General features: G+C 47.0%; 1 protein-coding gene across 5 annotated transcripts; it reads right to left on the minus strand.

Annotated features, from left to right (window-relative positions):
• COQ8A (coenzyme Q8A) lies at window positions 1–27,114 on the minus strand. Of its 5 annotated transcripts, none has more exons than XM_069768393.1 (16): window positions 26,994–27,074; window positions 23,948–24,052; window positions 14,765–14,966; window positions 14,074–14,436; window positions 11,494–11,560; window positions 10,748–10,825; window positions 8,834–8,956; window positions 4,555–4,640; window positions 4,244–4,384; window positions 4,078–4,159; window positions 3,778–3,871; window positions 3,079–3,220; window positions 2,080–2,187; window positions 1,202–1,267; window positions 1,015–1,101; window positions 1–693 (listed from the first exon to the last, which is right to left on the minus strand). In XM_069768393.1, the coding sequence occupies exons 3-16, from the start codon at window positions 14,939–14,941 to the stop codon at window positions 403–405; spliced, it is 1,905 nt and encodes a 634-aa protein (XP_069624494.1). In that variant the 5' UTR covers window positions 14,942–14,966; window positions 23,948–24,052; window positions 26,994–27,074; the 3' UTR covers window positions 1–402. The 5 variants fall into 5 exon arrangements, with proteins under 5 accessions (XP_069624494.1, XP_069624495.1, XP_069624493.1 ...); XM_069768394.1 differs by lacking the exon at window positions 26,994–27,074 and adding an exon at window positions 24,641–24,855; XM_069768392.1 differs by lacking the exon at window positions 23,948–24,052 and having other exon boundaries at window positions 26,994–27,114.

Consider the following 27,114-nt stretch of genomic DNA (forward strand, 5'->3'; position numbering starts at 1 on the left):
TTACAGTACAAAAAGCATTTAATTCCACTTAATTGCCAGAACAAAAAAAAAAAAAATCATCATTTGAAAACAAAAATAAAGCGAGAGATTACAGATCCTTCCATCTTACATAAAAAGCCGAGATACAAAACCTTCCGAGGTCCCCGACATGGGGGGAAACTGCGGCCCCCCGTCATCGCGAGACCTTCCCAGAAGTTTCCACAGTTTATTTCCTATTCCAGACTCTAAGGAGCCGGCGACCGGTAATGTCCGCAGGTTGGAGCCGATGGTGGCGGCTGCCGTGACTCCGACCTCTCCTGTCGCCCCCTAATAAAAGCGGCGGGTGATTAGAGTGCAAATGTCTGTGTGTGGGGGAGGGGTGAGGGGTATTTAAAAAAGAAAAAAAACATCCAGTCCGGCCCTTTAAGGCTTCTTGTGCTCCTTCCCCTTCCAGTAATTCTTGTAGGCCTCCTCGAACATATCCTTACAGGGCATGGCCGCCTTCAGCTTGGAGCAGATGAGGAAGGATCCCCCCATCTTGCGGTGCAGGGAGTAGGTCTCCTCCGGCGGCGGGATGAGCCGGTGCTTTAACATGATGGGGATCAGGCGGTGGATCCTTTCCGTGGTGCTCTGAGAGCCAAAGTCAAAGGGGACGTCAGACGCGAAGGCCTCGCCGAGGATCAGGACGGCTTCGAGGTGAGCGCTCTCCATGGCCTGAGGAGGAAGACGAGACCAATGAAGAAAATTGTATAATCTATAGCGTCCTGTACGCAGCTCCTATGCAGACCTGTGTGTCTCCATGGTGACAGACTACAAACAAACCCTGTGTAGTCTGATACGGTGTTACTCCTGTAGCCGGGCTATGTCACAACATCTATGGCGGCAGTGTAGCATAGCCCGCTCACCTCTGACCATGGAATAAAGGATGGAAACGTCCCTTTAAAGGGTTCCAAACTATTGGACCTCAGAACCTGACCAATCAGATTTCGTTATTACAGACGTGAGCTGGACTGTGATTGGCTACGGCCGCTTTACCTTCGACTCGTATCCAGTGAGGAACTTCATCTCAATTGACTTCTTCAGGAGTTTCTCTCGATCTTTGTCGGCCGCTGCTCGAATTACCTGGAAAACCAAGAATACGGCGTCAGGCGTGAAAAGGAAGAGCGGAGCGTCGCCCTCTGGGCTTCTGTCGTGTGACGGTCGCACTGTAGAATGGTCTCACCTCGATATACATGTCGGTGAATTCTTCATCAAAGCCGCGGGTCGCTCCGAAATCCAGCAGGGCGACCTACGGGGGGACACAGAGGGTCAGACGGGACCAGCCGGGGGCGAGCAGCAAGAACACCACACATAGAAGAACGTAACAAGGAATCCTCCGGCCAGGGAAGGTGGCCACTGCATTTATGGCCAGCAGGGACAACACTTCATGGATAAAATCCTAAAAGAACTAAAGTGCACACAGTAGCGCGCGGTGTACAGCTGCAGTATGGCGGCACACGGCCCCTGCGGTTCTGTATTGCAGAGTGGAGGCAGCCAAGTTGTACATCTTGTGTTCGAATTGGAATAATTTGTGCTGGAGAATGGCTAATCAATGAGCAAGACGGAAAATAAAGCTGCTATAATACATCAGCAGCTGGCCTACTCACTGATGGTTTCCAGGTAGAACCTGGATGTTTTTGTACATCTAGTCGGTAAAAAAAATAAAAAATGCTGCACTTTAGGTGCCAATAGAGAAAGGCAAGAACAGAGCCGGCCGCCGCCTGCGCAGCAGCGCCAAGAACAGAGCCGGCCGCCGCCTGCGCAGCAGCGCCAAGAACAGAGCCGGCCGCCGCCTGCGCAGCAGCACCAGGAACAGAGCCGGCCGCCACCTGCGCAGCAGCATCAAGAACAGACCTGGCCGCCACCTGCGCAGCAGCATCAAGAACAGACCCGGCCGCCGCCTGCGCAGCAGCAATAACAAAGCCAGCCGCCGCCTGCGCAGCAGCATCAAGAACAGACCCGGCCACCAGCACTTCCATAGAGTTCTATCCATTTTGCACATCAAAGGACGCTGATGCCCGGTGAGGGTCCGCTGTTCGCGGGTGCAGGGGGTGTCATTACCTTTTTCAGCTCTGGGTCGTAGAAGAAGTTGGACCAGTTCGGGTCGGTCTGCATGAAGCGGAACTCGAACAGCTCCCGGAGGCACAAAGTCAGGATGTTCGCACAGATCTGAAAGCAGAAGACAAGGAATAAGTTTTATTCCGTAATGGACGCACAGTCCGGCACTACAATAGTTTTATTATAAGCGGGGGTCGGCGCCAACAAAAACGCCACTGAGCCGCCAGTTGCCCCCCAACACTTCAATATACATCTTAAAGGAACAGTAACCCAAAAATCTGCAGTTAAAACATATAATGGACTATTTAGTTTAATTACTAACGATTTTCACTGTGGAGGGGGGGGGGGGGGGGGGGGAGGGGGGAACACATCAGGAGAGCTGTGCAGCAGATCCATGATCCCCGCGCTCCTTGTTTATCAGCGGTAACTTTCCAGGACCCTTGTGTCACATAGAAAGGAAGTTATTTTGGGGAGGTGATGCCAGCGGGGGTGGGAGGTGGCGAAGCTCCAGGGCGGCAGCTGTAGAGCAGGATCTGTCACCCAGCAGACACGTTCCCGGCACACATCCCACCGATGCTTCTCAAGGTCACTGAAGGTGACGCCGCTGTGTGCACTGTCAACAGCGAGCAAAACATGAGAGCCGAAGGCAGTGGGGAGGCACGAGGGGGACACAGCCATCTCCTGGAGCTCAGTGGGGGCTCCCCTTTAGGTTCAAGTTTCCAGCGTTTCTTTTTCTTCCATTTGTTAAATCCCCGTTAAATCCCCTAGTAGACCGCCCCTTTAAATATTTGATGGAATGTATACAGTTACATTATCTGATGCTGTATACAGTCAATACAAATAAGCAGAAAGCTCCGTAATACCCCAGATAACTACCAGTATGGCGCCCCCTATACTGACAGCATCAGAACGAGAAGAAAGGAAAGAGAAGGGAAGACACGTCCATTCGGAGGCTTCCGTCCTCCAGCCCCGGCGGTCGCCCCCGCACTCCCCATTACGCACCTCGTTGCGCGTCTCCTGGCTGAGCTGCTCCGCTTGATCGAGTGGGAAACCCGTCACTAGTTCTGTGGTCAGGACGTGCGCGCTGCACAGATCGTCCACGACGGCCGGCACGTAGAAGAACGGGTGATTGTTCAGCAGCTCCCTGCAATCCACAGGGAAGAGTCAGCGCAGCGTTCACCCCCATCCGACGCGCTCAGCTCTGCTACATCAGTGATGGCCGTCTGCGGCACCAACGTACGTTACCACTGCGTCCGAACCAAATCCACAGTAATAACGTGCTACAATGGGGGAGGGTTGTGCATCAATGTCATGTGACTAGTGTGTGGGGGTCTTAGAAACTGAGCCCCTAATTGCAGCAGATTAACCCCATAGCTGCTGCAGGCGACAGCATGGCGCTGCACACAGATGCAGTCAACTCTGCGTTTTCTGAATTATCCCGACCTTAAGGCAGGAATGCTTGGAGCTTCCAAAATTAAAGGGATCTTTTTTTTTTTTCTCTCCTTTTTAACGTAGAAATCATGACAGCCACAGCAGCGCCACCACAGGATAAACGAAGTATTACATGGTGCCCACCAAAATCACCAGGCTGCAATAACGCCGGGTCCTCCAGGGGTGAGGAACGCTCGTTATTACTAATGTCCTACTAGGGACCAGAAGAGTCTACATTTTTTTTTTCCACATGACCCGGCGCGGACCTACTTGAATCTCTTGGCACAGGCGGCCTCCCTCTTGTAGTCGCACTCCAGGGCCAGCTCTCGGCTCAGGACTTCTATCAGGTGTTCGGGGAACAGACCTTCAAGAAAAGCAAAAAAAGCCAAAACGATGTAACGTGGCCGGTGCCTTATAGGACGGGCGGTCACCGAACGGGATCATTGTACGAGTCACAGAACAGCGGGCGAGAAGGAGACGAGGAAGCGTCAGCCCCGAGAACCCGACCGCGGGCGGGAGAACGTCAGACCCACAACATGGAGGGGAAAGGTCACAGTTCATTTATTTTACCTTCAGGCAGAGCGTTGCTCATATTGAGGACGGTCATGAGATTATGCACGTCGCTGTTAATACTTTGAGCCACTCCGGGATACTAAGGAGGAAGAAGATGTCCATGATTAATAATTTAAAAAAATACATAAAAACCGCCATGTGGCTGCAGCCTAATAAAACAGACCTGGATTTTCATGGCGACTTCTCTCCCATCCTTTAGACGCGCCAGATGGACCTGCCCGATGGAGGCGGCAGCAAATGGCCGCTCTTCAAAGGACTCCAGTTTGTCCCTCCAGTTGGGCCCCAGGTCGGCGTTCAACGTTTTCTGTGGATAATGCACATTCATTATAAAGACCAATGGTGACAGACGACTGATGCCGCCACACACTCTCCCCGCAGGAGGATAAATGGAGCGCTCGGCCCTACGGGGCAGGAGCCTCGGTTACTGTCTTCGCGCCGATACGGAGACCGGCGGTACAAACAATGGAGACTCACCGTCATTTGCTTGATGGGCATGAAGTCGGCGCTCTGACGCACCCGCTCAAAGATCTTCTGCAGCTGTGGATTAATAAAGGCGTCGTCTGCATGGAGACAAAGAGAAACAGAACTGTAGTCACAGGGAGACTATAGAAAAAGATTACGTTCCTCCGCACGTCAAAAACTTGGGTTTTATCATTTTGCATTTTATTCACAGATTGAGAGGAGAAAGCATGTGCAGTCTCTGGGAGGGCAGAGAAAGAACCAATCAGGATGAAAGCACATGAGGGCGCGAATTAGTGCAAGAGAAACATTTTGCCAATATAAGTGACCTAATGAAACACCCTGGATACACAAACATGTCACATCCAGCCTATATTACTGGGAGAGGCACACAGAGCTCACATCCAGCCTATATTACTGGGAGAGACACACAGATCTCACATCCAGCCTATATTACTGGGAGAGGCACACAGAGCTCACATCCAGCCTATATTACTGGGAGAGGCACACAGACCTCACATCCAGCCTATATTACTGGGAGAGACACACAGATCTCACATCCAGCCTATATTACTGGGAGAGGCACACAGATCTCACATCCAGCCTATATTACTGGGAGAGGCACACAGAGCTCACATCCAGCCTATATTACTGGGAGAGACACACAGAGCTCACATCCAGCCTATATTACTGGGAGAGGCACACAGAGCTCACATCCCGCCTATATTACTGGGAGAGGCACACAGAGCTCACATCCCGCCTATATTACTGGGAGAGGCACACAGACCTCACATCCAGCCTATATTACTGGGAGAGGCACACAGACCTCACATCCAGCCTATATTACTGGGAGAGGCACACAGACCTCACATCCAGCCTATATTACTGGGAGAGACACACAGACCTCACATCCAGCCTATATTACTGGGGGGTTCACACAGACCTCACATCCAGCCTATATTACTGGGAGAGACACACAGATCTCACATCCAGCCTATGTTACTGGGAGAGGCACACAGAGCTCACATCCAGCCTATATTACTGGGAGAGACACACAGATCTCACATCCAGCCTATGTTACTGGGAGAGGCACACAGAGCACACATCCAGCCTATGTTACTGGGAGAGGCACACAGAGCACACATCCAGCCTATGTTACTGGGAGAGGCACACAGAGCTCACATCCAGCCTATATTACTGGGAGAGACACACAGACCTCACATCCAGCCTATATTACTGGGGGGTTCACACAGACCTCACATCCAGCCTATATTACTGGGAGAGGCACACAGAGCTCACATCCAGCCTATATTACTGGGAGAGACACACAGACCTCACATTCATCCTATATTACTGGGAGAGACACACAGAGCTCACATCCAGTCTATATTGCTGGGAGAGGCACACAGATCTCACATCCAGCCTATATTACTGGGAGAGACACACAAACCTCACATTCATCCTATATTACTGGGAGAGACACACAGACCTCACATCCAGCCTATATTACTGGGAGAGGCACACAGACCTCACATCCAGCCTATGTTACTGGGAGAGGCACACAGAGCACACATCCAGCCTATGTTACTGGGAGAGACACACAGACCTCACATTCATCCTATATTACTGGGAGAGGCACACAGAGCTCACATCCAGCCTATATTACTGGGGGAGAGACTCAAGAACAAAAACGGATATTTAGTTTACAGCCTGATGAGCCAAGTATCAGGGGAACTGAAAAGAAAGAAACTATGTGTCCAGCTTTAGAAACTTCTAACGCAACCAGGTAATGGTAAATGCACAAGTTTTATGACAGCAGTTGAACACTTTATGGTCACTTCATAAAATAATAATGGAGTCATTCAAAACTACAACTTGTCCTGAAAAAATAAAACAAACAAACCCTTGTACCGCTGTGGGGACAGGAAAATAAAGTTGCAGCTCTTGGGAGGAGGGGATAGATAGAGATTATATATATATATATATATATATATATATATATATATATATATATATATATATATATATATATATATATATATATATATATATATATATATATATATATATATATACATATACACACACACACACATATATATTACACACATACACAACGCTGCATATTTGCAGCATGAAATACACCAGATTATATCTGGAGTCACAATGTTTTGCATTTTATTTCTAATCTGCCATAATAATGTTTTCTGTAACTGGATCCCCTCCCGGTCGTTGATATTTCAGGGTCGGACATTTTCAGCGTGCACAGAATGGTTTTATTTTTTTTTCTATTTTTACAGCCTGACAAATTATTTTTGTCCTCGCCTTCAATGCCCGGGCTTCCCCAGGACGATTTCTGGAGGCCGCTGCTTATTATAGACTGGACAGCTGCAGGACAGGTCACTACTACAGCCGGCGGTCATCGATAAGACAGGACCGGTCTGCGCCATTGTTGGGCAACGCGCTAAGAACGAGCAGTCACCGTGATCACTACCCATCTGCACAACCGGTCCGGTGCCAGCGGCGGCTATTTATACGACATGCCAAGAAGTCGGCCATCTATAGAGGATATGTACGGAGCCGAGTCTACGAGGAGAGCGCAGGGGGCGCCGCAAGAGAGCGGACACAGCTCAGATCACATGCACTTCAATAGGAGCCGAGGTGCAGTACCGAGAACGGCCACTACATGCTGATCCGGCTCGCACCCTATCGACCCAGCCAATTGGGTGTCAGACATCAATATTTCAATCCTGGACAATCCCTTTAAAAAGCAAATTCTACTCAATGTCAGGCAGCAGCTACAAAAGCATAAGATTTTCGTGCGGGGGGGGGTGGAGACACGAAAAAAAAAAAAAAACCTGCAATTCAAGTGTAATTAGTCTTATAAAAGATGACGAGAGGCAGAGGAGATCAATCCGCGAGCTCTGCATACAATGTCTCTAGGCCTGATGCTAGAAGTTCACCATGAGGACATGGAGAGCCGGCACCGCAGCGTTCCCTCCAGCACAGGGAGAGCCGGCGCGGGGGCTTCAGTAATGGACAACTGTTAGAATTCCATCCCCCACCCCAGGGTCCTAATAGAAGAACAGCCGAGTCCTGGGGGAGGGATGTCCGGTCTCTACACGGCCGGAGCACCAGAACCGATGCAAACATGGTCACTTCACCGAGCAGAACCAGTCATCTGCAGGTGAGCTATCACTCTCTGGTATCACCCACCTCACTCTGTATGGCCTCTTGTTCGCATGTTTTCTTCCAGAATCCTCCATCTTTACCAATCAGGCGGTAAGGTCGATGCAAGAGATTCAGATTAGGGATTTGGAGTAAGTTCTCTGAACGCCCCACACCAAAAAATAAATAATGACGCACCGCCCTCCCATCCCTGTGCGTGGAGATTGGATTGTACCAGCAAAATGGAAAACTCGCACTGCTGCAGCAGTTTCCCAGATTTTGGCAGGAAGCATCTGCCCGCTCCGCAGTCACCTGTTCTCTCAGGGTCAATCACATGCCAAATAGACTGTACCCAGGGTGCACCGGCCAGCCAAGAGGCCGAGTGCACCGCTCCACCCACAGGCTCCTCGTACGCCGCCTCCCTCACTGGCAATTGATGGTGCTTTCTTTGCAGGCCAGGCTCTCTCCAGGAAAGCCACTGCTGTCAATCACCAGTGAGGGAGGCGGGGCATCATGTGAGGGAGGCGTGGCATGCAGAACCAGCGGCTGGAATGATGCGGTGAGCTGCTCGGCCACTCCTAGGATGAACCGATCACCTAATTAGCATATTTAATTAAACACTGCCCCTTTTCTGAAGGAACTAAAGTTTAAACCACTAAAGTGGACATTTTTTTACAGGGGCGATCTCCCACAAGGCTGTGTGGTTTCTGAGTGACGGCATTTGTCAAAAGATTAAAATATTACAAGACCGACTACGGGGGAGCGAGCGGGGGCCAAAATCACTGCTGTAAACAGGACGGGGAACATCCTGCACCGATGAAGGGCAGCTCCGGAGACAGGGAGATTTACACTTCTCCAATTCTGCTGATGGCTCTTTTTCCACCGATCATGCGGCTCTGCCCCAAGGTGCTTGATTAATCTTCTGACACTAATCGGAGGCCTTCAACCTGTAAATCTGCACCATCGTATAGATAATATGCGCCCCCTGTTGAAGCCAAATTGCCACAATTTTGGAATGCTCTCATGAATCAGAATGCCCTGGATGAACAGACTGTCCTGAACCTGCAGCATCGTGCTGATGAAACGTGGCCACAAGATGCGACGTCACGGCCACGGCGGACCTTACCTTGAATACTCAACATCTGGCCGAGCTTCAGGGCAGCGCCACGAACTTTGCACAAGGTCCTCACGATCCGCTCGGCGTTGGCTTCTGATAAGAAGGGGCTGGATTCCATGACTGATTTTTTACCTGAAATTTTTGAAGAAAATAAAACTTCGTTAACAGGACGACAAATGTCCACGGCTGCACGATCGCCCACGACAACCCTACCATTAAATGCAAATAAATAATTCTCGTTATTTTGACCAATTTTACCAACAGTCAGTAATCAATGAAGGACTGGAGAACGTTATCCGGCCGCGCTACGCAGGTGGGAGTGCAGCTCCGCGGCCCATAGCCAAGACATAAATCACTACTCAGCAACGGCCCCACGGGTCAACGGACTCACAATAAACAATGGCCCACGCCGGGCACATTCCTGGGCGCTGATCTAGGGAGGAAACAACCAGGCAATCTGTTGCCCCAAACAAGTCTTTAATGAGGCCTAAACTTTCAGCACAAGAGCTCGGAGCCTTTGGGGACATCGTCCACTTGCAGCATATTGCTGGAGATTTTCCACAGTGGAAAAATTTGCGACTAACCATGCACATTTTTCTGCAGACAAACCAGATTCCACCCAACGCAAAGGGTGGGAAAAAAAAAAAAAATCATAAATTAATGTATAGTGGATGCCAAAGTTGCAGGAAGGCTCAATTTTTTTTTTTGTTCTGCAAAAAATGAATTTTGCAGAACTGCAGCAAAACCCAAGTGCAAATCCGCAATCTTATGCCCTTCAATGATGCGCCACATCTGAGCTGCCGGGGGGGTCACACAGACAACGGAGCGATCAGTCCAGAGCCGGCACCAGCTGTCCGAGCGGAGATCTGACGGGTGAGGCCATTAAGAGCTCACCGACGCCAGGATCTTCCATGTAGAGCAGCAGCGAGGACGCGTCACCCCCCACAATGGAGGATAAAGACCGGGACACGGGCCGCACAGAACACGCATGCTGCACGTTCTGCACCTCCGGACGGGAACACATACTTCAGCATGGTCACATTTACGCCCCCGAGGATTGCAAACACAGATAAAAGTGGAACAATGAAAGAACCTCAGGGTCCTGGAGAGTTCACAGCAAGAGATTATGGTGCAAAAAAGGCAGATTACATGGGTCAGGAAGAGAAGCAACTAATGGACCAGGACGGTGGGACTTCTCACCGAGATGCAGATCTGTAGGTGAAGAGGCTCAGGCCGCAGAGCGGTGATTGGCGGGGAAGATGAGCTGTGTCAGCACGTGCTGCATGGTGACCCCAATACTCCGTGTGCCAGTGTTTGGGAGCGTTCAGGTCTGCCTCCGCCATGTGGAGTGGAGGCCATATTTTATGAGAGCGGAGGCCCACTGACAGGAAGATTGGCTGCAGTGGTCGCGCAATAGAATGTCAAGTCACCCCCAGGAACAGCGCCGCTGTAGGAGGAGAGGATCGATTGTTTTTCATTTTCTATGGGGCACTGAATGAAGCTGGAGTTGTCCAACGGTGAACACCCCCATAAAAAAAAATAAAAAAAAAAAAAAAAAATTTAACAATTAAAATAAAAAACCCCACACCCCTCCTCGGCAAGACGCATGCGCTACTTCCATGTTCTATACTCCATAGCTGCCCGGATTGTTGGATCTGTCCCCTGCTGTCTCTACCCAGTTCACACAAACAGTGAAACCATTAAGCTGGTCTGAACTGTCAATCTTCAGGAGCGCACCGCCACTCCTGGGAAGCTGGGAGGCAGAGTAGCGATGCGCTCCTCCAGATTATTAATCCTGAGAAAACAGCCTTTAATACGGTGCATTATTGGCGATCGCAGCCGAAAACACAGAGCAGACACTGCATCAGCAGGAGGTGAATGCTGCAAGTCATGTGCCCACGGTGTACACGGATCACTACTCACCATTGTTATCACCTTTTGGACCTAAGCTTTTCTTTGCGACTTCTGCAAGAGCGCCGATGCCCAGCCCGACCGCCAAACCTGGAAGAGGAAGAGGAATGGGGCGGAGGGAAGAAAATCAAAAGTCATAAATAGCGAGTCAGAGAGAAGAAGGGGAGCAGCAGAAAGTTTAATAGAATTTTAATTGAGTCTTTATGTAAGAAATGATTTCATTGTCAAAAGTCCTTACACATTCGCCTTTGTCTGCTTCTCTTGGACACTCGTCCGGTCACAGAACTATTTTAAGCATTTTATCCCCCCTATAATCAGTACCTGGTCCTATATCATCAGTGGTGCAGCTGATCTACAGCATTACGAGCCCGCAGCAGAAAGGCGGCCATTGTTTTACAGAAACCTCAGGATGTAAACACATTACGGGTAATGACAGGACCAGACCGTGGTCAGCGCACGCTTCATAAGGAAGGAATAATAATAAAAAAAAAAAAAAACTTCTGCAATATTTGAATATACTTTGTGCTTTTAATCACCAACTTAGGATTTAAAGAGAACCTTCCCACGCTGTCGGGGGCAGGTTCAGGACGGCTCTGTTGTGCTGCCGGACGCAGCTCCACCGCCACTATGGAGCAGGGGCTGAACGCCATCACTTCTGGCAGATTAATGCCCTATAACCACTTCCCGCTGACTCCCATAAAAGCGCAGCTAAAGTCTTCACGCCCCTAATGAGGAGATCATACAGCGTTATTCTTTACCTCCAAAGTTTGCCAATCTCCCGATCCGCGTCACTGGCACCTTCCTCTCTCGCGCTCGTTCGCTGAGCTGAAAAAAAAAAACAAAAACAAAAAAACCACGATTTCATGAAAAGGAAGAGCGGACATTCCTCTGTCCTGACTTTACCGCACAGAACGAGTCGGAATATTTACCAACGCAGCGACTCACCGTTCACTATGCAGTGCAGCAAGTGGCCCAAGTAAGGTATGATAGATGAGCGTCGGGAGACATCGCCCACCCATGCGCAGTTCCAAAACCATATGCCTTCATAATGGGCACCCCAAGGCATGAGTCCGATGTAAGGGGGATGCACATGGCACATACATACCGTGGTGCTACACTTAGCAGTGACCCATTTGTCAGAGCAGAGAATTACGGCAAACCACAAAATATATTATATTCCTTTATAGACCCCCTAAGACCCCCAGAACTTGATAAGTTAGTGGCAGGGAGAGAGCCCAGTGTCCCAGTACAGGAGTCGCTGTCCGCTCATAAAGCAGACAAGTAGCTACAGACTCCTCTGCTCAGCCATTTATTAGGATGAGCGCGCACCATCGCCCCACCGAGTGACGCCAAGGTCAGGACAAAGCATTGCGCAGCGTTCACAGTCTGTCCACACTGCAAGAGCGTGACCAGGACGACTAACACCGGACCCTGGGAAACAAAAATCTAATATTCCCATAATATAGAACGTGTCCGGTCATCTCACGGGGGTCTCCACTGTGCACAACCCCCATTAACAAGTATCGAGTGTGCAAAGTGGAGAAACCCTTGAAGGCACTGACAGAAGGGTCTGCTGGGCAATAGGTCGACTACAACAAGCGCTTTCCCTGCAGCGCCCCCACAGGGGAAGTGAAGTATTACACAGCAATGAGCTTCCTGGAGCAGCGGTCCTGATAATGCGGGAACAAAGAAGAATGACTTGTGTGTTGTGACCGTTGGGGACGAAATGTCCGACAGACAACTCAGCCGAGCGGTTACATCCCGTCACTCAGACATGTCTCTAATAACACATTTATTTAGAAATCTATGAAGAGCGGAGAAGTTAATGGCTCCTGATATACCGGTGCCAAAATATACAGAACAGCGACTCCTGGACCGGAGAGAACAAGGAAGAACGCTACATCGTCTGAGCTTTATTATCACCAACTGACAGCAGAATAGTGAGTGCAGCTCTGGGGTATAATATAAGATGTAACTCAGGATCAGTAATGAAATGTATGTACACGGTGACTGCACCAGCAGAATAGTGAGTGCAGCTCTGGGGTATAATACAGGATGTAACTCGGGATCAGTAATGTAATGTATGTACACAGTGACTGCACCAGCAGAATAGTGAGTGCAGCTCTGGGGTATAATACAGGATGTAACTCAGGATCAGTAATGTATGTACACAGTGACTGCACCAGCAGAATAGTGAGTGTAGCTCTGGAGTATAATACAGGATGTAACTCAGGATCAGTAATGTAATGTATGTACACGGTGACTGCACCAGCAGAATAGTGAGTGCAGCTCTGGAGTATAATACAGGATGTAACTCAGGATCAGTAATGTAATGTATGTACAAAGTGACTGCACCAGCAGAATAGTGAGTGCAGCTCTGGAGTATAATACAGGAGGTAACTCAGGATCAGTAATGTAATGTATGTACACAGTGACTGCACCAGCAGAATAGTGAGTGCAGCTATGGAGTATAATACAGGAGGTAACTCAGGATCAGTAATGTAATGTATGTACACAGTGACTCCACCAGCAGAATAGTGAGTGCAGCTCTGGGGTATAATACAGGAGGTAACTCAGGATCAGTAAAGTAATATATGTACATAGTGACTGCACCAGCAGAATAGTGAGTGCCAAGTGACACACACACACACACCAGTATTATACTGCAGAGCTGCAATCACAGTAGGGCACACTATCCCGACAGGTAACTTAAGTGACTTTTTCCAGCTCGGGAAACTGAAGAGGTCTTGAAGCCATGAGCCGCCTATATACTAAGCTGCGGATAGTCTGTATACGGGTCATACGCAGGCAGAGGCTCGCTGATAGATGCCTTCCAGGTGACTCGCACGCCCTCAGTTTCCCGGTCACTGCTGCAGACATGGCGGGGCACAGACGTGCACACAGACACACGTCCGCAGCGCTCCTTCACCGAGTCATTGGCTTTTCATGGCTGGGAATCTGCCCGCCACGTACAGGGGTTTACATACACGAGTCACGCCGCTCATTACTGCTCCTCGTAATCAGGTTTAATGGCGTGTGAATATAGGGACATGAATGTCGGAAAATAAAACAAGCGCTCAAATACATTAAAATAAAATGTCTAATAATGCTTGCAAAAAGGGGAGGAAAAAAAAAAAAAAAAAAAAAGAGCACAAAAAAATTTTTTAAAAAAAAATAGTCACGTCATGAAAAGGATAATTCTAATAAGCTACAAGATCACACTTCATTTAGGATTTTACATATTTTTAGGACCCAGAGTCGGATTCTTCCAGGGCTTCCTGGTGCATTACTAAAATAACAGGAACTACAGTAAAAACAGACATCAGAAAGGGATTTACCATCTGCTTGTGAGGCTTCTGCTCCGGGTTGGTCTTGGCCTCCCGGGCTTTATCAATGTCCTCCGCTGTAAGTCCCCCGACAGAAGACGTAGGATCCTGGTGAAACGCCCTTTTCTGACCCGCAGCTGCAAAAGGTCCGGAGGAGTCTCTAAAATGACCAAGTAACGGCCCATTGTCCTGATGGGAGAGGAGGGTCTCCTGCCCTCGGCTGCTGACGTTTTCTGCACTGGGAATACTGGGCTCGTGGGTGTAAGTCCCATCAGGAGCTGGGGAGTACTCCATGCCGGCCATCTCCGAGACCGACCCTTCAAAAATGTCCATCCCTTCCTCCCCGGAGAGGTTCTCCTGCCGCTTCCCCAATTCCTGAAACAGAAAAACCAATATGAAATGCAATAATCACTTCCTGACGCGTCTCGGCAGGTGAGTGGAGGGGTCGCAATGTCATCGATCACTTCTAAAGAAGAAGCGAACAGCAACGGAGGGCCCCTTTAAGGGGTCTTTATAATATATACATACATATTTTAATAATAAATTAATAATAATCTTGTGACAGGAAATCAATTTATTCAATACAGGTTACTCCTCCTGTTCCTCGCCACCATGCTTTGCACTGCAGTTCTGCTTAGAGGCAGAGGAGCCAGGAAGTTCTGCATTGATTACATAAAATCAGGGAATAGTTGTTTTTTTTTACCTGGACTTTCCCCATGGTGGAGCTGAAACGTTCCTCGGCTGCTACTTGCAAACTTCTTGCCAAGCTGACTGCATCCTTCCCCAGCGTCGCCTGCTTCAGCTGCCCGGCCTGCGCCTCCAGCACCGCCTTACCGAGCTTCGCCAGGCCTCTCATCACCATGATCGCATCCGCCGCCATGATGGCTGCTCACAGCGTCCTACACCTGCCGAGAGAGGTCACATCAGAGCGAGAACGTGCAGTCCCCACATTGTCATTTATCACCTCCTGTACGTCAGGAAAGCATTGGCGATTTACTGCAATTACAGGTGACAGATCCTGAGTCTACACGAGGAATGACTCCATTTCTGACCACTATATAACCACTGAGCAGTGTAGATGTAAATCCAGCACTGGGGTGAGAATACAATATAAAAGTCACATTGACTGTTCCTGCAGCTGCTCTTTCCTCTCCCTCTCCCATCCGAATAGTCTTCAATAATGGGACAGCTAGACCAGATCGCTGGGGGAGGTCTGACCGCCGAGACCCCCAATGACAATGTATGGAGCTATAGTGCGGCATGCTGAACCTTTCCTCCACTGGATGCTGTAAATAAGAGAACTTCATTTTGGGAAAAATCCCTTTAAGATTGAGTTATGACCATGGGAGTAAATAGAATTGTGAAAATGGTACAAGGAGCCGCACGTCACCCTTCACATTTCTAAAGATAACACGCATGCTGATCTTCACAGCCTGGATTGGCAGCTGCTGACCTTTCGGATATTTTCTGCAGCGTGCAAATTTACGTAAACTACAACAAAAAGGAATTTCTGTGCGTGAAGTCAAAAGGTTTTATAAGACAGCTCTAAAGATTCATGCACCAAATATTTGACAATTCTAATTGCCTGGTGTCACCACTAGGGGGAGATAAGTGCATAGAGTGAATACAGAACTCCCGGTACGTAGCCCACCAGCCCTGCGGCAGCACATGGGGGGCAAATAAAGGAATTGCAGTGTCCATTTCCTGGCCCCATTCCTATGGAATACTGTGTATTTCGGGTTTCTCTACAAGGAGAGGCGAGGGTTCGCTGTTGTGATGCAATCCATACATAACAGGGGCGGGGGCTGGGAAACAAATACAAGTTGCAGTTTCAGATAAGATGTTCTGTCGTCAAGAAAGGGGTTTTTTTTGTGAAGTTTCTCCCTCCAGCGAAAAGGACAGACACCTTATGTAGGCTGGAATACTTGGGCAACTCTTGAGTCGGCGCCATTTCAAGGCATTTGTGTTACCAAAATGCAGGCAAAAAAAAAAAACAGGTGCGATTGATTAGTAAGTCTACCCCCTAAGGAGTCACTGACTTTTTTTTGGGGGGTGGGGGAGTGAGACAGAAGCACCTAAAAGAAAGATGCATGGACTTAAAAATAAAAAAAAAAATAAAAAAAAGTTCAATGTTTCCTTAACAGAAGAAAAATAGAATTGAATCAATAAGTATGTCCCCCCTAAAAAGATGAAAAAAAGTGTAAGAGTCCCCCCAAAAGGGGCCAAAGACTGCAATGGAAAGTCAGTTTTTGAAGACCGGCACAGACTCCACTTTGCTCATGTTCTCGTCTGACAAGTCAGATATTCAGGAGAAAATAAGACGTTAATGAACAAAATTCAAGTGAAGTCGTCATGTCGTCACTTTAGTCTGTGGCCCCATCAGAAGTTTAGGGGGGTTCTGAAAGTTTTAAGGGGGTGCGGTAGGTAACAATTCCTGAAGGAACTGCAGACACTCAGTGTGAACGGGGCCCCAAGACCGGACATTATGACTTTTGGGGCTTTAATCCACAGTACGCCAATTTTTCCTGCGACTTGGATGCGACGGGCCAAATCCGCGCTACTGTAATGTGTCGCGGGTCTACTGAATGCGCGGCCTCGCAGGAAATCTACTATTTTCTCCCCCATTTAAAGTCTGAATTTGAGAAAAAATAATCTCATTCTAGAACAAGGTTCCTATTCTTCTGCACACGTTCCCGGAGAGTCGTGCAGATCTGCTGCGGACACGTTATACCTGATGAGCACATGGGACATTCTGCGCACTAGGTGCACTTATGGCACAAAACTACAAATACTGAAAACCACACTGTGTGATTTACCCGCTGTCTCTAGGCAGTAACCATAAAGCCACTACTGCACCCATGGAGGCTGCGGCGGACCCCTGAACGTGCCCCCCAGCACAGACCTTACCCAGCCAGCGCCTCTGCTCCCCGCAGCCTCGATCCGGAGAGTTCTCCCCAGGAAGATCCTATAAATCCCCAGGACTGGAGCGCAGAGTCAGAAGTCTCAGGGGCCGGCCGCTCACCAGTGACGTCAGCACCATAATCCAGCTCCCATTAATCCCACTCACATCAGACTGGAGCTGTAACCTGCCCTAACAGGAGCCCATTTCTTCTGGAAAGCTGGGTGACAAAATATCTGCCCGGATGCCACCCAGCTTTCCAGAGGGGCACATCCAGCCCATGTGGGGGGTGTCAGACTGGAGACCCTTGCAGCCTGCACAATACAGCACATAATTACTCTGGAATGCGCATTTCCTTGTAGCTCAGACTTTCCGGTACCGAAGGGGCGGACGGGGCGGACGGGAGTCACTTCAGGTAACTTGGTCTACACGGGGCTGAAATATGAGAAGTCTGAAAACTGTACAGCATTCTCCGCACATGCACAGGGGGCTCCAAATATGCTTAATAGGAATGTGCAGCCTCAGATAAAGATTCTTAAAACATTCCGTGCAAATGAATCTCTTAAAGGGGTCCTTACACCAGTATGAGCAGGTTAACCCCTTAGTGACCGAGCCAAATTTTTGAAATCTGACCAGTGTCACTTTATGTGGTAATAACTCTGCAACGCTTCAACAAATCCCAGTGATTTTGAGATTGTTTTTTCGTGACACATTATACTTTATGATAATGGTAAATTTTGTTCAACATTTTTTGTGTTTATTTATAAAAAATATCAAAAATTTGAGAAAAATGTAAAAAAATTAGCAATTTTCTAAATTTGAATGATTATCCCTTTAATCCAGATAGTCATACAACAGCAAACCATTAATAAATAACATTTCCCACATGTCTGCTTTACATCAGGACCATTTGTAAAATGTTATTTTATTTTGTTAACATTTTAGGAGGTTTAAAAATGTAGCAGCAATTTTTCATTTTTTCAAAGAAATTTACAAAATTTATTTTTTTAGGGACTTATCCATGTTTGAAGTGACTTTAGGGGTCCCATATATTGGGAAACCCACAAACGTGATACCATTTTAAAAACAGCACCCCTAAACATATTGAAAACTGCTGTTAGGTAGTTTATTAACCCTTCAGGTGCTTTACAGGAATTAATGCAAAGTGGTATGACAGAAATGAAAATGTGTATTTTTACCACCTAAATGTTGCTAACTTCTAAACAGATTACTACAGCCGTCAGACTCTAAGGCCAGTATTTGGTCATGAATTGCCATGGCAAACATCAGGACAACAAAATCATGATCTGAGGGCACCAATTGGGATAAAGAAGAAGCCCCCACACACTGTTAACCATTTATAATGATGTAGTCACTATTGACAGCAGCATCTAAGGGGTTAAACAGATTTAGATGGTGCAAAAACTGATCGTGGCTGGTACAGCAAGTTGTCAGCTATAGTGTACAACCGATAGATGCTGGATTGTCATCTGTATGGGGATACTATTCTCTTATATCTCAGGTCAGTTAAAAGACGTATTGGCGGTCATTAAGGGGTTAAACCTGCATGAGGTTGGCCAAAATTTAGACAGGAGGCGTCACACAAAGGGGAATAAGTTCAGAAGAATTTGCCTTCACCTGTGAGATGTAATGTAAATGACCCCGATATCTGCAGAGCTGAGCGATTACCATCACTTCCAGCTTTCCTCTCACAGCAGTCAGCGTGGTGGTGGAAGGGGAGTAGAGACGAGCTACATGTCATTACAAACACCTCGGTAGCTCTGCTCATAGTGCTGTTAGCTCTGCTGATACTCCCCTCTATCCCCCACACCGACTGCCCCCAGACAAAAGCTGGAGGTGTTTGTAATCACTCAGCTGTATATTCACCTCTACTTTCACTCAAAACGAACAGAAATTGTTTTGCTGACCTCATACCTTTAACAAGGTAAAACTGTTTTTTTTTTGTTTTGTTTTTAAACACATGCCATTCTAATATGTCCAGGAACTCTCTCAATGCTCATACTTTAACTTATTCACACAGCTCTTCAGGATTCTGCCAGCACTATGGGTGCTAGAACTTTCATTCAGTTCCCAGCATGAATTTCATCTGTCATTCAAAAGCTTGGATGTTCTTTTGGTTAACCTTGTAGACCATGTAGCAGACAAGAACATGTAGCGGGCCACAGACGAAGCCCCACCCCCCCCAAACAGGGCCAGACCATGCCCATCCACAGACACCACTAGTGGGCGCTCACTGCCTACAAATTATGCACTGAACTGGCCGAACCCATCATGTGATTCTTATGGCTACTTTTCTCATAAAAACTTTAAAAAAAAAAAATAACTAAAAAAAAAAAAAAAAATGCAAAAACACCCTCGATGTAAAGAAGCAATAATTTAGAGGTCCTTTATAAAAGGACATTTACAATCACACGTGACATTAACCAATGACTAACACTCAAGGCATCTTTACAAAAAAAAAAAAAAAAAAAACAACCTGTTACTAACCTGACCTACCAAAGTCCTTGATAACGCTCCCAAAAGTGGCACCGTTCCATTAAAGTAAATCATACCCTCCACCCCCTACTGCCCTTGGCAAAGGAGGCGACAGCGCTCACATCGCACCGTATTCCCAGCCCGGAAATAAAACGCACTTTGACCGTGACACAAGAGAACACAGCGGTCAGTGAAGAGACGCTCCAGCCCGGGTCTAACAATTCTGCTTGCTGTCAGTGAATAGGAAGACTGACCGATCATCCGACCTCAGGGCCCCATCGCTGATCCTATGAATGACGGGGCCAGTTTCTCAACTTTGTGCTGCACTTTTCAGTCAACACTGCAGTGCCTTCAACCTCAGGATTAGTGGTGGGACCCCCAATGATGAGAATACCCCTGCTAAGGCCAGGTAGGACCCAGACCTGCGCCATAAATGCCCAAGATGGTAATGAGCCAAAAATAAAGTCCAAATATCTCCAGCAATCAGTGAAGGGCCCAACAACAGGACTTCTCCGCAGGTGACACGAAGGTCTCATTAATGGCAAATTGTTCCGTAGGCGGCGAGTGCGGATGTCAGGTCACTAACGAAGGCGGAAGCCGAGGATATTAAGGGAAGATAATCAGCAGAACACAATGTGGCCGGACCGGGGAGTCACCATCTACAAAGTGTGCACAAGATGGGGCCATCAAATACAGAGATTCACACCAGATTGTGTGTGTCTGAGAGAACGAGAACATAGCCTTAGGCCCGTGAGAAAAGAGGTGCAAAATCCGCATCTCCTGGCAGAATCCGCAGCTGCAGATTTGCTGCGGTTTTTGTGCGGAATTTCTGCAGTTTTTACCACTGCGGATTTTTATTAATGGAGAGGTGCAGAAACGCTGCAGATCTGCACAAAAGAAGTGACATGCTCTTCTTTGAAGTCTGCAGCTTTTCTGCGCAGCTTTTTTTCACATTGATTTACATTGTACTGTAAATCACAGTGCATATCTGCAGCGTTTCTGCGCAGAAAGAACGCTGCAGAACTGCACTAAATCTGCATCGTGTGCACACAGAATTAAGCTTCTGTAACGGTGCTGCAATTGGTGCGGTCACTATCCGATTGGTCTCTATCCTGATCGGTCATCTAGAGACGTGTACGGGCATCAAACTATTTTCCAACACTTTCCACTAAAAGTGCCATTAGTGCACATGTAACACAGCAAATGAGACAACTCGGCCCCAGAGTATCTGAGGATTAGAAAACACGGCTGCTTTGCTCCAGAAACGCCCGGGAGGTTGAGGTGGCACTACAACTCCAATCATTCACTTCAACTGAGCCAGACACGACCTATATAGAAAAATATCACCGCTTTCTAAACAATAGTAGGATGTGTTTCTCTAGTCTCAATCCCTTTAAGCTGCTGCACAACGAGCGTTTTAGGCTATGTTCACACCTTGCGGCGTCCCTCTGCGGGTTTTCCCGCAGCGGATTTGATAAATCTGCAGGGCAAAACAACTGCGGTTCTCCCTGCAGATTTATCGCGGTTTGTTCCGCGTTTTCCGCTGCGGGTTTCCGCCTATACTATTGATGCTGCATATGCAGCATCAATAGTAATGTTAAAAATAATAAAAATTGGTTATACTCACCCTCTGACGTCCCGATCCCTCGGCGCTGCACCCGGCGGTCCGGTTCCAGAGATGCTGTGCGAGAAGGACCCTTCGTGACGTCACGGTCATGTGACCGCGACGTCACCGCAGGTCCTGGTCGCACAGCAACTCTGACCGGACAGCCGCGTGCAGCGCCGAGGAGCTCCGGACATCAGAGGGTGAGTATAACCAGATTTTTTATTTTTTAACCCCAAATATGGTTCCCAGGGCCTGGAGGAGAGTCTCCTCTCCTCCACCCCGGGTACCACCCGCACATTATCCGCTAACTTCCCGCAACGTGGGCACAGCCCCATGCGGGAAGTAAGCGGTTCAATGTATTCCTATGGGTGCAGAATCGCAGCGATTCTGCACAAAGAAGTGACATGCTGCGGGTTGTAAACCGCTGCGTTCCCGCGCGGTTTTTCCCGCAGCATGTGCACAGCGGTTTGCGGTTTCCATAGGGTTTACATGTTACTGTAAACGCTATGGAAACTGCTGCAGACCCGCAGTATCAAAATCGCGGCGGTTCCGCGGTAAAAACCGCTAAGTGTGAATATAGCCTTAGACATAAGGCAAGTCTGTGCAGCCAGTCCCCTATACAGCAGTCAGAGCCACATGACTGGAGGTGCTCAATGCAAATTCTGAAATAAAATAGTAAAAGACAGAAGCCAAGTGTTTACTAGCAAAATCAAGCAATAATGACTATATGGCGGAAATCCTGAACTCTAGTGGGATCCGTTTTCCTAGAGAAAATCACCGGCTACTGTACGAAATGCTCCAGGACAGGCAAGTGGAGAAATTACCCCAAGAGGAGGACCACCTGCACCCCCCGCCTGCTCCGCCGCTACCTGCACCCCCCGCCTGCTCCGCCGCTACCTGCACCCCCCGCCTGCTCCGCCGCTACCTGCACCCCCCCCCTGCTCCGCCGCTACCTGCACCCCCCGCCTGCTCCGCCGCTACCTGCACCCCCCGCCTGCTCCGCCGCTACCTGCACCCCCCGCCGCCTGTATCCCCCGCTCATTACTCTGCAATAAATTATTAAAAAACAAAACTCGTGCCCCGGTAATCCTGTTAAGCGGCTTTACATCAAGCAGAGTCAGATTATTCAGGATTTGTACAATTACAGGCTATTTAAAGAACTTGTAGCATAAAACCACCAGAGGAGCCTGGGATACATTTTGGGGCCCTAATATACAAGGGCCACAATCCGGACCTCAGTAGGAGACACCAGCACACGGATGTGATCATCCAGCAGCTGTGCAACTACAAATCCCAGGAGGTCACACAATGGAGAGGCGTGCTGGGACTTGTAGTTTCAGGGAAGTTGGAATAAAGATGAAATTTCACAGAACATCAACTAAATTCAGTTAAAGTAAACGAAGTGATGAGATGCGCCGGCCAGATCTGCATTTATCAAGTTTTCCCACATGGACGAAGGAGCAGAGCCGCTTAATAATCGTTATGTCCTGGATTTATAGTGTGACAAAGAAGAAGAACTGTCAAATCTCTGACCGCATCTCAGGACATGACGACATTATTTATTCTTTAAAGGTTTGCATGTTTATTCCAAAAGTATAAAACTGAACGGACCAGAGAGGGGTCTGCCAAATGAGAGATATTGCTGTAATATAGTGAGCAGTATTATTGTAGTTATATTCTTGTACATAGGGGCAGTATTATAGTAGTTATATTCTTGTACATAGGGGCAGTATTATAGTAGTTATATTCTTGTACATAGGGGCAGTATTATAGTAGTTATATTCTTGTACATAGGAGCAGTATTATAGTAGTTATATTCTTGTACATAGGAGCAGTATTATAGTAGTTATATTCTTGTACATAGGGGCAGTATTATAGTAGTTATATTCTTATACATAGGAGCAGTATTATAGTAGTTATATTCTTGTACATAGGGGCAGTATTATAGTAGTTATATTCTTGTACATAGGAGCAGTATTATAGTAGTTATATTCCTGTACATAGGAGCAGTATTATAGTAGTTATATTCTTGTACATAGGGGCAGTATTATAGTAGTTATATTCTTGTACATAGGGTGCAGTATTATAGTAGTTATATTCTTGTACATAGGAGCAGTATTATAGTAGTTATATTCCTGTACATAGGAGCAGTATTATAGTAGTTATATTCTTATACATAGGGGCAGTATTATAGTAGTTATATTCTTATACATAGGGGCAGTATTATAGTAGTTATATTCTTGTACACCGGGACAGTATTATAGGAGTTATATTCTTGTACATAGGAGCAGTATTATAGTAGTTATATTCTTGTACATAGGAGCAGTATTATAGTAGTTATATTCTTATACATAGGGGCAGTATTATAGTAGTTATATTCTTGTACACCGGGACAGTATTATAGTAGTTATATTCTTGTACATATAGCGATTACCACTAGAAATAAAACGGTCGTGTTACTTTATGGGACCTCATCTAGTTCCTGGTGCGCACATTGTGACACACACTTCTCTATAACATCTCATCCAGACAAGCAGAGGCCTTTATGAGCTGAACAGGCATTGCGCCAATGACAACAATATGGACCTGGAAGACGGATCCAGCAGAAGCCAGAGAGTGGAGCAAGAAGGGGCAGACCCTCCAAGAGCACAGGGGGGTAAAAGAAGAGGAAATATCGCTGCTGCCAAACAGTTACCTCCCCACAGCCGGAATCTTCCTGAGCCAAAGTAAAAAGGACAGAAGCTACAAGAAGCAGAACTGACTAGGTTAAATCCCACAGACTGAATGCAACCTAGAAACAATGTGTCACACGCCCTGCGTAACACAAGGGGGCGCCACCATTAGACTGCCAGCTTCGGATCAGCAATATGAAGGGGTTTACTTGCATTATAATGTCCCCCACCGGCTGCAAATGTCAGGACAGTTATGCAATAATGCCGACTTCCTCTTAGCGGAGATCTCCTTCTTCCTTACAACTTCTTTTGACGTTTCTGCTTGAAAAAGGATAAGACACTGAAGGCAAGGTAACAAAATAAATCGTTAATTATTGGCTCTGAACTTCGCAACCCAACTGCCAAAAATGAGACGTGACAGAATTGCCATCGGCCATGACCTCCCGTCCTCCCCAACCCATAGAAAACATTAAAGGTTGCAACACATGGACGATAGCAGACCGTTCTGGCTGCATTTGTTTAACATGACCAGTTATAAGATCTCTGCTTGCGTTCTGTGAATGAGAACATTCTTGTTTACAGAGACAAAAAAAAAAAAAAAAAAAAAACACAGCTCAAGTCCTTTTTGTTTGCTACAATGTAACAGTGCAGGGTCATCCTTCTGGCTGTTTAGCTTACATATTGGATACAAATGTAACAAATCCCCAGAGTGTGAAATATTATCAGGTCTGTTCAGGTTTTCAGTGACAAAAACAAAGTTGTATTCTGCAACAATTATAAAGGAATGTGCAATACAGGAAAGATTGGAGCAAATCAATTATTGCAGAAAAACAAAAACTGACAGTTGTGGAATGAGGCACAAAGCCTGCAGGGTATTTCAGCAACTCTTCCAAAAAGAGAACTCACCTTTCACGCCCCGTGTTAAGGATTCAATCTACTCCACCTTTCCCTGAGCTCCATATAAATAAGGTCGCGCTGCCAAGGTCAGAGCGACAGGGCAGTCAACAGGCGCAAGAGCGCAGCTGGCACAAGATGGCATCACCATAAGCAGCTCCCCTCCTCTCTGCCAAGATACCGTCATCTATATTCACCTACAGTAGCGCAGAGGAAGGATCTGCAGCAGAAAGTCCCAGGGCGTCAGACAATAGTGTGCCCCAGATTCACAGTCCTCCCTCCGGCTGATGGGGTCTGTGCCAAGTTAGAGGGAAAACTTCCCAGCGGCCAAACCTTGTGCAACCAACTTATACCAGAGCAACAAACAAACAACAACAATAATAATAATAAAGTCACCTAAAACTAATCTATAGTGACTGACAATATAAACGCCTCCCACCATGATGCCTCACATGGAGGTGAAAGAAAATGCATTAAAAAGGGATCATTTAAGTATGCATAATCTAAGGTGGTCTCCATTCAGCCCCCTGTATCACTGGCCTGCAGATGTTGCAAAAACTACAAGTCTTCTCATGCAGCATGTAACAGCTGGAGAGGCAGCGGATAGAAATCACTGCACAATTAGGTATAAATTGTGCCATAAATAAAGATGGGAAAGTGCAATTGGGCCATTAATGTTGGGCTTCGTTCACATGGTGGTTTGGACATTGCACTTGAAATGAATAAGTGATCTGTTAGATTATACATAGATAGTGAGGAGTGAGTATACTCGTTGCTCTTGTTTTCCTGAGCATGCTCGGGTGTCCTCAGAGTATTTTTTAGTGCTCGGAGATTTAGTTTTCTTCGCTGCAGCTGAATGATTTACATCTGTTAGCCAGTACATGTGGGGGTTGCCTGGTTGCTAGGGAACCCCCACATGTACTTATGCTGGGTAACAGATGTAAATCATTCAGCTGCGGCAAAGAAAAACTAAATCTCCGAGCACTAAAAAATACTCGGAGGACCCCCGAGCGTGCTCAGGAAAACAAGAGCAACGAGTATACTCGCTCCTCACTAATCAGGCATGCAACTGGAAGCAGAGGGAACCTATTGATTATTATGGGGTCAATCTGATGTCAAGTTTGTTTTGTTTTTTTTAAACAGAAAAGAGTATAAAGTCCTCCTATAGATGGAGCAAAAAAAGAACACAGATTACATAATCAATTGTGTAACTGACGGAAAGGAGCACTTGTATCTGAAAGCAAAACAGACAAATGCAATAATCCTAACGAACGTGTGCAGACGCCTAATCCATAGTGACGGGTACTGGAGATCTCTCCCACTGACACTTATATTCACATGTACAGTAATCAGGTGTTAGAATGGATCCAGCAGCAATCCACTGACAAAAGAATTGTGCAAAAAAAAAAAAAAAGAGAGAGATTACAACTGGATCCATTTTTACATCCAAGTCTATGGAAAAAGGAAATTAGCCATCTATTTTCTTCTGTTTGAAAAGGATTCAGTAAGCAAAAAAAAAAAAAAAACATTGTTTCCAAATGAGAGAAAAAACAGGAGGCTCATTGACAGATCTGTTCTCCATAGACTTCCATGGTAAAAAAAAAAAAAAAAAACACGACGACGGGACAGTATGCATAGTACAGGGTGGGAATCACACCTGGATAAGCAGGTGGGCTACATTAAATACCCTCAAGCGCTGATCTATGGCTGCTGCAAAATAACTCCCATCATGCACTTTTGCAAAAGCTGCAGACAAAAAAATAAATAAATAAAGCGTGCAATAACACTGTCAGTGTTATCTACAAGTGACCTTGCTACATGACAAAAAATAAATAGATTGCTCCATAGTGAGAGATGGGGAACCTGGGACCTGCACAGTTACACTTCCCTGCAACTGTACAGCGCTGCAGAATATTAATGATATATATATATACACACACACACACACTATAAGTGTATAGGAGAATATATATATATATATATATATATATATATATATATATATATATATATACATATACACACACATATATATATATACATACACACAATAACTGTATAGAGGAGATTATATATATATATATATATATATATATATATATATATATATATATATATATATATACACACACACACACAATAACTGTATAGGATCAGCTCCTACAGCACACTATCAGCTGCCGAGTCCTTCCACAAGACATGTGCTGCAGCCTCTACCACACCCCATCTCTCCAGATGGCAGCAGCACACATGTGGTCAGCACCAGAGGCCACAACACTACAAGTCCCAGCACAACAGGCAGCCAAGGCATGCTGGGAGTTGTAGTTGCAGCGCAGAAGCACTGCCTCCCCAGCACAGGACGTACCCGGCACAGGCCCCGCTGTCTCCAGGCTCCGCTCCCTCTTCCTCTCCCGTCTCTCTGACACGAGGTGCTCAGTGTTTACCAGCCGTCCTCCCAAGTCCTCCACAGCGGCCCCGCCCCCCTA

Source organism: Ranitomeya imitator, chromosome 5 (assembly GCF_032444005.1).
Source record: "Ranitomeya imitator isolate aRanImi1 chromosome 5, aRanImi1.pri, whole genome shotgun sequence".
NCBI classification, from domain to species: Eukaryota; Metazoa; Chordata; class Amphibia; order Anura; family Dendrobatidae; genus Ranitomeya; species Ranitomeya imitator.